Here is a 13,281-nt window from a genome sequence, read left to right on the forward strand (position 1 = left end):
TAGAGTTTCAAAACGAACAACTTCAAGAAACCGAGATTCAAAACTACAACCATTTTCCACCTCTCAGGATCAACAACGACCTAGTCATAAATCACACTAATGATTTCTCTAGGCAAATGCAATTTTGAGGACACCGAAAGTGCGTAACACATTCCTCACCTCTTATAAGGCGTTCTCCGTTAGAATTAGAGCTAGAAGGCAACCAACCAAGACATCGAGGCAAACCTCTCACTCCTCATTTTCTAATGGCTTTGAAGGGGGTGAAAGTGTCTCCTTCTGAAACGTCTACATTAGAAGAATCAACAAATATCCTATTAAGCGCGAAATCTAGAAATTATTATGGACGAGGATCTATGACAAGAATTTTGATCCTTTTATACACATGGAACGAGTCAATGTTCTATTGAATTTCACGAGGAGTAATAGGCCCCGAAAAATGAAAGTTGTTTGTCTAAATCTAAAAGCAGCGATTATGGCACAATTTAGAGGATTGATAAATGAGTATATTGATTCATGAGGGCAAACATCATATATTTTTTCTTAAATTTCATGGCGTCTCAAGGGCAACCCAAGTAAGTGGAAAGCGTGAGATCAACCAGGAACAGGAAAGAAGAACTAATATGATCCTACATTGAGAGGTTTAACATAGAAGCAATATTGGTCAATAACGTTGAGGATGAGATGAAAAAAATATATGTTAAGCATCATACTCCAACTAAGGTCAAAATTTGTCGAGCGTATTTGAATCATTTTTCGTAAAACCTTCAACAATCTAGTAGCAAGGAACGAGAATACAAAGAAAAACTAGCCATATGTAGGCCAATTTATGGCAGAGGGTTTATAAAAGCAGAGACGAGTAGAAGGGAGAATGAATATACCAAACAAGAAAATAAGAAGGTGAAGCTAAGAAATATTCCAGGCCTAGTCAAGAGGGCAATATTGCATCGTCATCCAGATACATAATCTTTTGGCTTCATCCAATTTTTTTATACCCCCTAATATTGCTTTGTTCATCGGCTCAACCTGCCCATTACCTATGGTTAGACAACGTACATGGGGGCGGGCATAGTGTAGGATGCGGGTCTAAAACCTAGATCCACCCCATAAAAAGTGAGGGCGGGGCGGGGAAAGTCTGCGGGCACACCTTTTAAGTCTAAAAATACAAAAGTTTATCTAAATGACTATGACCGCAAAAGGCAGCGAAAAAACGAGGCGGAGCAGGGCGGGCATATTAGAGGGTGAGAGCCTAAATCTTTGACCGATTTTGCCACCCCTAGTGTTAGTCGCTTGCTCTGGATGGATATTGCACCGCCTCCTATATATTCCTTGCAAATATACAAATAAAAAATCATTATAAAATTCTCAAAATAATATTGTTATAAAACAAAATTTATTAAAGAATATTTTACAAATTGATTGTATATTAAATAAAGTTTAATTAGTTAATATTTACTTATATCTTAAATCACTAATTTTTTTTTCATAATATATAAGTAAACTTTTAGTTGCTTCAAACAATAAATCATCACTTTAGTTTCTAAAATTTGTGATTCAACATTATAATCGAAATCTCAATAGCCTGTTTTTTTAATGAAATTTGTTTTTAAAGTAAAAAAAAAAAGAGCAGGTGCATTGTTTACAAATCAAAAGAGAACTAGGCGATGTTGGCGCCATCCAAGCCACGTGGATAACGAGTTTTTATGAAAATTCAATTCAATTCTTAATTTCTTCTTTATCATATCATGTCTTCTCTTCACCTAGATCTCTATGATTTGTTACTCTTTTTTCTTTGACAAAATTTATCAGTAAATTTCTCTCTGGTTACTCACTCATCAGATATCTTATCATATTCTGTTTGTTTTTATGAAAACAATATGAAAAGGGCTATCTCGGTACGTCATAAAAGTTTCTTGATCACCAAGTTACATTCATTTTATGTTGTATGTAATTATAAGCATTGTATATAGATCAGACATTCTCTCTATTTCTGAAAAGAAATCGAAACTTCTATATGTTACTATAATTTTTTGTATAAAAATTTAATGTATCTTACTAATTGAAGATTATTTATATTTAATGCACTTGATAGTTTTTTTTCTATAGTAAATGATATCATTGTGTTAAGAAATATATGGTTGTGCAGGTGGGATCATTAGAGGGAAGAGGTGTGATAGAACTCGAAAACGCGATTCTACTAAATCCTTCTCTATTTCCTAGAAAAGTTGCATCATATGAAGAAGATTCACCAATTGATCACGAGTGTGGAAAATTTTCACAAAATATAATAAGAAGTAAAGTTCTTAGCAGCATAAAAGCTGTAGTCCTTTCAACCAAGATAAACTTGCTTATGCCTTTTGGTCCTATGGCGATTTTGGTAGATAGATTGTTTCATAGTCATGTAAGTTTCTTTATTCAGTTGATTGCTAAATAATGATTCAGTTGTAAATCGCGCAACTTGTGATTTCTTTAAATGTGTTTCAGGGTTGGGTTTTTGTGTTCAGCTTATTAGGTATTATACCCTTGGCCGAGCGTTTAGGCTATACAACCGAGTAAGTTATGCATATATTCTAACCATAATTCTAATCTCTCTATCGGTGAATAAGTTGAAAAAATGTGATACTTATTATGTTTTTTCGACTGCGTTTGATGCAGGCAGCTAGCCCTCTTTACTGGACCGGCAGGTAACTTTAGCTTTCCCTTTTCCAATTACATCGTAGCACCGTGATTTCTGCAGGGGCGAGGAATTTGAGTTTTTGCCAATACTTTGCAGTTGGTGGTTTATTGTATGCCACATTTGGAAATGCAATGGAGTTAATTATATCAATCCACGCACTCAAAAGTGGTTTGATTCGTCTTGTTCAACAATCGCTACTAGGCTCAATTCTGTCTAACCTGTTGCTTGTACTTGGATGTGCATTATTTGCTGGTGGATTAGTATTTCATAAGAAAGAACAAGTATTTAACCATGTATGGTTTTGTTCTACTAAAACAAGTTTCATTTCTCCGAGTTTGTTTTCTCGTATAGCAGAAATTGACGTTAACTTATCATCAGGCAGATACTAGTGTGGATTTCGGATTATTATTAATGGCGGTGATGGGACTGTTATTTCCAGCAGTTCTCCATGCTACACAAACAGAACTAGAATATGGAAAATCTCAGTTATCTCTTTCAAGATTTACTAGTTGCATTATGCTTGGGGCATATGCTTCATATATAGTGTTTCAATTCAAGAGTCAGAAGAATTTGGAACTTCCAGTTTACGAGGTTAAGCCTTAATATCTCCCTTTTCCTTAATGAACAATGAGAATCAAGGATTAATTTTGATCTATAGTTGTTACAAATGATATTTAGGACAAGAGTTTCGATGAAGATGCTTCGAATGATGCTGAAGCTCCTGAGATTTCAATGTGGGAATCAATGATATGGATTTCGATCTTAACAGGAGGTATATCTATCTTGTCAGAATACTTGGTTAAAACCATAGAGGTAACAAGCATGTTCTTTGTTTACTTTTTCCTTTCGATTATTTGTGTTTTTATCGCATAAGTTATTGTGGTAAGATGAAAATATTTTCAGGGGGCATCAAAAGAGTTTCAAATGCCTGTGTCATTTCTTAGTGTTATTCTTCTTCCAGTAGTAGGGAATGCTGCAGAACATGTTGGATCTGTTATGTTTGCTATCAAAGACAAACTTGTAAGTATTATCCATAATTAGTGCAGTCAAAGACAAATTTGTATCCGGCAGAATAATATTAATGATAAATGAAGATGAGCAAGAGTGTAATTTTCCTTTACATTTAATCGACTCTAGGATATATCGCTGGCCGTAGCTGTAGGATCTTCAATACAAATATCAATGTTTATGGTAAGATTTTTCTCAATGAAATTTGCTTTTCCATTGTTTTGTTATATAGTTTTTCTTAGTCTCCTTACACTTCAGTGTTTAGTCTATTTTGTTATAAATCAAGTGTGATGCAGAAATAAACACAAATGTGATTCTGCTAATCATTTTATGGCATATCCATGGTTATTACCGCGCTTGCTGCAGATTCCATTTTGCGTGGTTGTTGGATGGATGATTGGATGCCCTATGGACTTAAATTTTCTGCCATTTGAAACAACTTCTCTTTTCATGTCAGTTATCATAGTTGCCTTCATGTTGCAAGTAAGTCGATTTCTGAGCTAAGTTCCTTCTCCTTAATTTGCTAAGTATACTAAAATAAAATTGTAATTTCTTTTTTATCTTTACTTGAACTTTGTTTCAAAATGCAGAATGGAACTTCAAACTACTTCAAAGGAATAGTGCTCATTCTTTGCTATTTGATAGTTTCTGCAAGTTATTTTGAACATATTGATCCTATGTCAGTTGGTGAGTTATGATACCCTTCCTCTTAAACCGAAAATGTGATGCCAATTATATAAATTTACAATGTTCCAATACTCAATCTAAATATATATATTTTTTCCTTTCAGAAGATAATCCTTCAACTGCTGTCGGTAAGAGTTAGTGACATTAAAGTCTCTTGTATCTTGTTCCCTTTCTAAAACCAAGTATTGCATTTTTTGTGACTTGATGATGGTACAAGACCAAGTTAAAGAACCCTCAAGTTCAATGGCTAAAGTGGGGAATATGAACTGTATATCTATCAGATGAAATGATATTGCAAATTAAGAAGCTCTTGTACCTTTTTACAGTTTACTCATTAAGTCATTTTAAATAAGTAACACTTCCAATACTGGAAATCAATATTCAACTGTTGGTCATGACTTTGAAACTTCACTACTCTTATGGTTAGTTAAAAAATAATTATAGTTTTAGTCTTATAGTTAAGGTTTAACTTAATCTCGCTCACATTGAAAGTTTATGCAATACATCCTTAGGCAAGTTATAAAGTTTGCACTACAAGAAAGTAAACGATAGCTATTCGGGCATATATGGAATAACAAGATTAGGCAACTGATAATCGTAATTTACAAACATTCTGCTAATCATCTATAAGCTCTACCAAACACCTTCTAAATCTATTTAACATGGAAGAAGATTCAATACAGCATTTGTTAAAACAAAACATTAAGGAACGAGAATAAGGTGTCTCAGAAGACAGGGTAAGTGATATAACTACTTAAGAACGACTGCTGCATTCCTCAGAGATAGGTATCTTTGCACATAATCATTAGGAAGCGATCTGATCGTCTTGAAAACATCAGTATTTGCATACCGGAGATTAGTCTTAGGATCATAGTAAGGTGCCTGCAAGGTAAATTGATCAGTTAATTCCCTAGTACAAATGCTTATCATCACCATTAACATTTTCTTAATTGGTTAAATAATTTATTAAATCAACATGCTTCGCACAAGGCAATAGAATAATATCAATAGACAAGTTTTAGTTGTCTGTTGTTTATGCGTGAAGTTAATTCAATAGAAAATCTTAAGGAATATATAAGTCAAGCCTGCAACAATTCCTTTCATAACTTGTGTAAAATAAAAATGTGACAATATCCTTTTATACAGAGATTTTGCGAACTTCTTCCACAAAGATCACTACATACCTCAAAGCCAGTAATATCGCAAATTCTCTTGCAGGGATGCATGGAAGGGGGTGACTCAATATTGACATCTGCAAAACAATTCCATAAAAAATAAATTAAGATTCTTTTACACGGAAGGTATGCATATAGCAACAAAAATTAGCACAATGGAGTCTCAGACATTGAAGTTAAACAATCCAAATTTTCTTCCAATTGTTGCTTTTATATTACAAATGAAAGAATAAATGTTATTAAAGAGAGAAAAAGTACAATTAGAGGGAGAGAACATATCCACCAACAATGAAAATACAAATAACAAAACCACGAATGTAAAAGCATAAGAGCACAGTATCACAATTAAAATTCCCAATAAACACAAATTTCAAATATTATCATTTATCATAAACTCTTAACAAATTATAGATTAAAAAAAAATAAATTTTTGTAATAAACTCACAATTGGGTTCATCAGGAGGGTAATTCTGGTAATTCTCAGCCTGGATAATCTGCTTAAGATGTTTCCAGTGTCTTCCTCTGGATTGGCCTTTAGGGTATTTGTCATACATTTGAACTCTCTTAAAACTGAGATAGTTTGGCAACACTAACTCTGCATCCAACACCTCTGTCTCCATCTTCTCACCCTTCACCAAAAATCTCTTTTTTAGTGCTTCCTAATTCGTAAATTCATAAAAACTCAAAATTCAGCTCCATTTACAGCAGAGAAACAAAATTGCAAAGCAGAAGGTTCAAGAAGACAAACCTAATTGTGCGAAGGAAAAGGGCGTGACGGTGTAGCGGCGTACGGAGTGACGAACTGTGAAACAAAGAAATACCCAACGAAGTGAATGCAAACTGAAGTGTGAAGGAGAAAGGAATTTAGGTTTTCTAATTTCTGATTCGATTTTATGGGGAAAACAAAAGAAAAACGCAAATCAAATTTTGTTCATTTATGAACCGGGTTTTTTAATAAACCGGACCGGTTCTATGGTTAATCTAGTTTAGTCCGGTTCGAAGCAGTTTTGACAGTTTGTTATCTGTAACTGACTCTTTTTAAAATAAAATTTATTATTCTCTTTTGTATAAAGCTATAGATTAATAAGCTTTGGACCACTTTTTACCTTTAGCATTGGTGTTTCTAAAATAGCAATATAATTGACAAGGATTTGGGTCTTTTAAGGTATGATTATGTAAAGAAAACAGAGACTTGATCACATATAAAAAAATAATATGAAAGGAATAAGAAAAACATTCTTTTCGTAATAAGAAAATAAATTGCAATTATGTAGAGATGTTAAAAAGCATCCTCTTTTTAGTTTTATTATGGAAAAAGAACTATTTTCAAAGGTTAAAAAATGAAAAGTTAAATATTTTAGACGGATAAAAATACATCTATGAGAAAAAAAGATAGAGGAGCAATTAGAAGATTCATTTGCAAGGCATCTGTTGCACTTAAAGCAAGATCACTCCTTTTTCATAGATTCCTTTCCACTTGGAAAGAATTGGTCAATTGGTCCAAACCCTTATCACAAAAGCTCTTTGATTCATGCCAAAAACCTAGAGAATCAAATGGAGTAGGACCAAAGATAACAATTAATAAACAAACTATGACGAAAGCCACCGTAGTAAGCTTCCAATGCCGTGGTGACGGTTAATATTTCGACGCTCACGTCAATATGAGATTGATGTCAAATTTTGCAGAGTAGAGTCGATTCAATCGGTGTGACTAGTCACACTTATATAAGGGAGTCCGTAACCTTCCCCGGTCTTCCGGCATGAAACGCGGGTGACTATTAGATGAAGATCAACTGTTCTAATAGAAGGAGACACGTGCACATGTGCAATGCCATATGATGCAGGTCCTGCGTTGTGGCAAGTTCCTGAGGAGAACTAGGTCTCTGTAGATTGTGCTGCGACGTGGCAACTTCAGGTCTACGTAGAATGTGATGGTTTTTGTGGGCCATTGGCCAGCACCATGTACCAAATTCCAGATTTCACAGAGATACAGCCAAGCTACGCCATTTAGCAATGGAGCAGGATATGTTGTACCAAACAGTGTAATGGATCCAGGTCTTGTTTATCACACTACAATGATTGATTACTTCACCTTCTTATGTGTTGGGCCAGTTTACTAGTTAATTGAAATAGTATACTTCGATCAAAGTTTCTGTGTTGGAGCAGTTTACTAGTAAAATTTAAACAGTATACTTTATTATTAATCATTAGACTATAGCTAAATGGAATCTATAGACTATAAGCATACATGGATAGTTAAAACAAAACCAACTACAGAAATAGTAGCATTGTTTAATTATTCTACTTTCTCTTACACAATTATGATTATCAATCATTGTAAGAGAATATTTCCATACATGAAAATTCAATTAATGGCTATATGCAATTTATAAGCCACCAATAAATTAGAAAACAAATTAGCTAAATCACTTTAATTTCTAGCTAAATAGCTTTCACAACTAATGGACTCTTAACATAATGCTTCCCATCTGACCAAGTCATCTTCCCAAACACATAACTCTTTGTTGCTGTTCCTTTCTTCACCTTCAATTTTACCTTAAACATCTTTTCTTCACCAACATGTTTGAACTCCAAGATACTTGGTTTCACAGAAACTGTTATGCCGTTTGGATTCTGAACATGAACAATGTATGTTGCTGGAGCACCAACATTTTTTAATGTCCTTTTAACTGTCACTGATCCAGATAGATTTGGAACAGTGATGGAAGGGTAGTTTAGGTTGAGGAGACTGAAGTTCTTGTGAAAATGGTAAGTAGCATTTGAAAACAGTGACCTTTGTGTTTCATTATAGCCTAAAGCACATAAGAAGTTGAAGTAATCATTCATGTTTGTGTCATAAACAAGGCCAGGATCCATTGCTTTGTTCGGTTGAACATGTCCCGCTCCATAGCTAAATGGCGTTGTTTGGATGAAGGATGCATTCAGAAGTGGCTCTGCCTCGTTGTCTAATGTTGTAGCTGAAAGTAATAGAGAACAATTATGATTATCATGTTGAGATGAATACTATATGGTTGCGAGAATTACGACAATAACTTTTTTAGCGTTGAATCGTACGGAATTTTGTGACTTTGATCTACTTAAAGAAAACTTTGAATTTGACAATTACATTTGTTAAATTTGCATTATACAAAAGTTCAACGTGTAAGTATGCAAATTTTACATCCTTACGTATACCTCACACATAAACTCATTTTCTGTAATGCTAAAGTCAATGTTTCTTGGTATGCAAGAAATGGATAGAAGTATGAGAATTCTAAAGAATATAATACCTGTGGTCATGATAGCTGATTTAATAGCAGCGGGACTCCAAGAAGGGTACAAGGCTTTCAATAGGCCTGCAATGCCTGAAATATGGGGGCATGACATTGACGTGCCGGAGATTGAGTTAAATTTAATCCGGCGATAGTCAAACACTTGATTAGTCGGCCCTTCCGCTTCAGTGTAGGCAGCTATAACGGACACTCCTGGTGCAGTGATATCAGGCTGAAAATTAAAACAAGAGTTGTTAGATATCAAACACGTGTCAATAGATTACAGAGAGGAAAAACATAGTTTCAGGAAGTAATGATGATTAACACCTTCAGAATTTCAGGTACCATAGTATTTGGTCCTTTGGATGAAAATGCCGCCATGAAAGGGGCCGGCTTAGTATGCAATTTTGTTGTTGGATATGCAATATAAGCCACTGGAGACCTAAAAATTGAGTCCAAATAATCAAGTTTAAGAACCGTTACATTATTTTTTTCTTTAATTAAAGGCTAAACCAAAATATTATGCTCGATTTCTTACTTGGATGAGTTAACATAATTAAAGACTTTTAATCCATCGGAGAAATTGATGTGAGATGCAGGAAGAACATGAGGATCAGCTATGATTTCATTTCCAGTAATGATATCATTGGCAAGGACCATTCCTACAGCACCGGCTTGAAGTGCTTGTTCTCCCTTGTCCACTCTTGCACTTATTCCTCTCAAACAAAGCACTATCTTACCCTTCACCTTGTTAGGGTCCAGAGTACCATTCTGGCAAAGCACACTGCATTATCAATTAGATCACATTAATTTCATTCACTACAATCATAGTACTATGTTTATGCTTAATGTAAATACTATGTTCATTGGTCATATTCGGGTATTTCACACTTACGCGTCTTCATTTGTTGCACTTGCCAATTTAGCATCTGTTGCTTTAATAATTGGGTAGAATTTGTGCGCTAATCTTGTCGCTGATAAGCTTTCTCCCTTTAAGGTTAAATTGTTACCAAGAACAACATAACTAGGGAACTCTCTATCCATCGTGCTAGCACCAACCGTAATATACCAAGGAGCTAAGTTTTCTACGGTAGCCTCATTCGGTCCACTATTGCCCGCCGAACAAACAACAACAATACCTTTCTTAGCAGCATGGAAAGATCCAATAGCAACACTATCATTGAAAAAATTAGAAGCAGATCCACCAAGTGACAAAGACAAAACATCAACACCGTCATGAATAGCCATATCAAAAGCCGCAAGTATGTCTGCATCAAAGCACTCGTCACCATTAATCGGAGGCCAACAAACTTTGTATGACGCAACTCTCGCTTTCGGTGAACCACCCTTTGCTGTTCCATAGCCTTGACCGAAAACACTTACACCAGGTACCATGTTTCCACCCGCTGTTGATAATGTATGTGATCCATGTCCTTCATTGTCACGAGGCGTGTTAGAGGACGAGTTGATTGGCGTAGGTAACCTCGAAGCATAGCCTTTGTTGAAATACCTTGCACCAATTAATTTCCTGTTTTGTCCATACACTTATTAGTTTGTTTTTACATAAGTTTTTTCAAACCTCAAAATGTTATAATTTTATTTGATTTTTTAACTTTTAGCAATCTTGTTTCTATTATGGCAATAAAATTGAATATCTTTCTTAGGCTACAATAAGCATTTGAATCTTACTTTAAGGTATGAATCATGATTATGTCATAAAAAGAAAAACATAAACTTTATCATACATAAAGTAATATGAAAGGAATAAGAAAACATCATTTTCATAACATGACGAAAAATATACTTAAAGCTTGTTTTGAATAGATAAGAAAGAAGGAAAAAAAGAATAAAAAAAGAGTTAATAGAAAAGATGCATTGGAAGGTACCTGTTGCAGTGGAAAGCAAGATCAGACCCTTTTTCACAGATTCCTCTCCACTTGGATGGAATTGGTCCAAACCCTTCATCATTAAAACTCTTTGATTCAGGCCAAACACCTAGAGAATAAAATAGAGTGGGACCAAAGTATAAGATAACAAGTAAGAAAGAAACAAGAATATAGTAAATTGGAAAATTCTACACTTCCAAATAAACCATCCACATTACCATTGGCTTTAAAGCTATCTAGATTCTAGATGGTCCTATTACCCACCCATTTTGATTTCACAGACAGCTACAGTTTGGAAGAATTTTGAATACCAACTGTTAAGCTGATGTAACAATTTTCTTATTGGTTTTATATTGGACTAATCCACCACCACACAGAGTTTTTGTTTTATTCATAGCATAATGATAGTGTTACTTTTCTTCCAATCAAGAATTAATGATTATTTTAGTGATAGAGTTGCAACATCCTGTGTCACAAACTATAAAGCATAGAAAAATATATGTTAGTGTTCGACACTTATACGACATCCGGACAACACATATTAAAAAAGTCAGACAAAAGTTAGAAACGTTAAAATAAGTATCTCAAAAGTAGTTTTTTCCTTTGATTTTACACTTTTTGAATAGATATCTGACATCGGTATGACACTCTAACAATTACGTCAGACAATTCAAACAAATGCTTCAAAAATATTTTATTTTTTCTCTTTACTCAAAGACACATTATAGGTTTTTTTAGATAATTCTCTAATACATCTAAAATTATAAATAATGTATTTAAGTAATATTATAAGTGAAGATTAAAAATATTAATTTTGGTCAAATTATTTTTAATTTTTAATAATTGATAGATAAATAAAGGGAAAATACTACTATAATAGTCTATAGATACTGCTTTAGTGTCCTATATTTCAATATCAATATATTGTCGGAGTGACCGTGTCGTCTCGTATCATGTCATCTATCAATTCACAAAATATTATTCTATGAATTGAATTTCTTTCAACCACAAAAGGTGCCGCAATTTTTCTAAAATATCAGACAAGAACGTTCATACGTTGGTAATAAAAAATCATTAGTCTTTTCTCTTTATGACGGCCAGATTCAAACAAATAATATACTACTACTAATCTTATGTATTCAACTTTTTCAACCAACAAAATATCAAACTGTGATTTGATCGTTATTTGTGCGTGGAGCTGTATCTGTCACATGTGTTCATCAGTCAACGATCTAGAATTATTATTAATAATCAATTTCTAACTTCTTAATGTTGGTAGTATATCTTTGAAAGGAAAAAATACAAAATTTCAAACAAAAATAATAAGGAAAGTGACCTGTATCAAGATTAGCTATGATGACACCTTCACCAAATCTGGCTTTGTTCCATATTGAGTTGGATGTTATGACTCCATAATTATCTTCTAGTCCCATGAATCCCCATGATCGAGTTGTGTGTAGCTTCCTTCCATTGTTCTCAAAAACCGACAACACATTTGGATGTTCTACAACAAAAAGGTTATTATATATGAGAACTATAAGAAAGAAAAAAATAAACAGAAAGTTCGGAATTCTAACTTGCTATCTCAGCTGCTACTTGTTCTTCCAAAGTTGCTGCAAAACCATTGATATGTCTTGTGTAGGAGTAAAATATGGACTCTTTTGCGGCATCAGAGCTACAACAAAGGGAACTTAATTAGAAAACAAAACAAAAAGTTATATAATAGATAGTTTTGAATGACAAGAATACCTTTCCAAGAAAGATCCTAGAAACTCATAGTGAGAATCAGTTACACGATCGAACTCGACTGAAGACGATTCTGAATCATGTGAATGGCTTCCTAAGTATACCACATATGACTACAGCAAAAAATGGGGTAGAGATTAGAAGTCATTTTCTTAGTTTAGTTTTTCAAAGATTAATGCAAATAGAAAACTGAAGTAATGTCTCACCTTTTTTTTCAGTGGAAAGGTGGATGTTTGAAGTAGAGAGACAAGAAGAATTAGGAGGAGAAAGTAAATGGTAGGAGAGGCAGGTATAGCCATTAAAGAAATTCAGTTTTTTTGTTTGCTTTGTTTTTCAATGCAACAGAAGCAAAAACCTTGGCTTTTATAAAGGAAACAAATATGATTATTAGTATCATACTTTAGAAAAGTGCAGTTGTATAAATACAAGACAAAATCGTTTAAAATATACTTTTAAAACAATCATAATCATTAATCCAAAATTATATGGATCAGATGACAAGAGTTTTTTTCAATTTAATTAAAGGTCATAGGTTCTGAGCACGCAGCAGTGTTAAATTTTTATTAAAAAAAAATCATAAAAAGTATCAAAATTGATATTAAATTATTTAACATTTTTGTGTGGAAATAATAATACTTTATTAACCAAAAAACATTACAGTCACAGCGATTCCAAAATGGATCCAGCATTCCAAAATAACAAGAAAATAACAAGGCCTCACATTCTAAGGCATCATCAATCTACCGATGCACTCTTCTCTTTATGCTTATAGTCAGCCACTATGTACCCGACTTTACCACAACGAAAACACCTCATCACCTCTGTAGTACATG

At 33.7% G+C, this 13,281-nt stretch overlaps 3 protein-coding genes across 5 annotated transcripts; 1 reads left to right on the top strand and 2 right to left on the bottom strand.

The window, feature by feature from the left end:
• The first annotated feature begins 1,874 nt into the window (after positions 1-1,874).
• On the top strand, positions 1,875-4,380 carry LOC131627230 (vacuolar cation/proton exchanger 5-like). Its single transcript, XM_058898074.1, has 11 exons — positions 1,875-1,892; positions 2,144-2,398; positions 2,482-2,549; positions 2,653-2,681; positions 2,771-2,901; positions 3,026-3,265; positions 3,353-3,487; positions 3,578-3,694; positions 3,812-3,865; positions 4,049-4,165; positions 4,273-4,380. Exons 1-11 carry the CDS (start codon positions 1,875-1,877, stop codon positions 4,378-4,380), a joined length of 1,272 nt encoding a protein of 423 aa, XP_058754057.1.
• Positions 4,381-4,934: 554 nt separating this feature from the next.
• LOC131627221 (protein EIN6 ENHANCER-like) lies at positions 4,935-6,450 on the bottom strand. 3 transcript variants are annotated; one of them, XM_058898065.1, is made up of 4 exons: positions 6,293-6,450; positions 5,990-6,203; positions 5,554-5,621; positions 4,935-5,251 (listed from the first exon to the last, which is right to left on the bottom strand). In XM_058898065.1, the coding sequence occupies exons 2-4, from the start codon at positions 6,162-6,164 to the stop codon at positions 5,120-5,122; spliced, it is 375 nt and encodes a 124-aa protein (XP_058754048.1). In that variant the 5' UTR covers positions 6,165-6,203; positions 6,293-6,450; the 3' UTR covers positions 4,935-5,119. The 3 variants fall into 3 exon arrangements, with proteins under 3 accessions (XP_058754048.1, XP_058754051.1, XP_058754049.1); XM_058898068.1 differs by having other exon boundaries at positions 5,990-6,199; positions 6,293-6,435; XM_058898066.1 differs by having other exon boundaries at positions 5,990-6,173; positions 6,293-6,427.
• A 1,458-nt stretch (positions 6,451-7,908) lies between these two features.
• On the bottom strand, positions 7,909-12,826 carry LOC131627222 (subtilisin-like protease SBT5.3). Its single transcript, XM_058898069.1, has 10 exons — positions 12,655-12,826; positions 12,452-12,561; positions 12,280-12,377; positions 12,039-12,206; positions 10,703-10,811; positions 9,712-10,344; positions 9,355-9,600; positions 9,144-9,258; positions 8,835-9,048; positions 7,909-8,522 (listed from the first exon to the last, which is right to left on the bottom strand). Exons 1-10 carry the CDS (start codon positions 12,745-12,747, stop codon positions 7,987-7,989), a joined length of 2,322 nt encoding a protein of 773 aa, XP_058754052.1. The 5' UTR covers positions 12,748-12,826; the 3' UTR covers positions 7,909-7,986.
• Between the last annotated feature and the right edge of the window lie 455 nt (positions 12,827-13,281).

The sequence above is a fragment of the Vicia villosa genome, unplaced genomic scaffold (assembly GCF_029867415.1).
Source record: "Vicia villosa cultivar HV-30 ecotype Madison, WI unplaced genomic scaffold, Vvil1.0 ctg.000352F_1_1_1, whole genome shotgun sequence".
In the NCBI taxonomy this organism is placed as follows: Eukaryota; Viridiplantae; Streptophyta; class Magnoliopsida; order Fabales; family Fabaceae; genus Vicia; species Vicia villosa.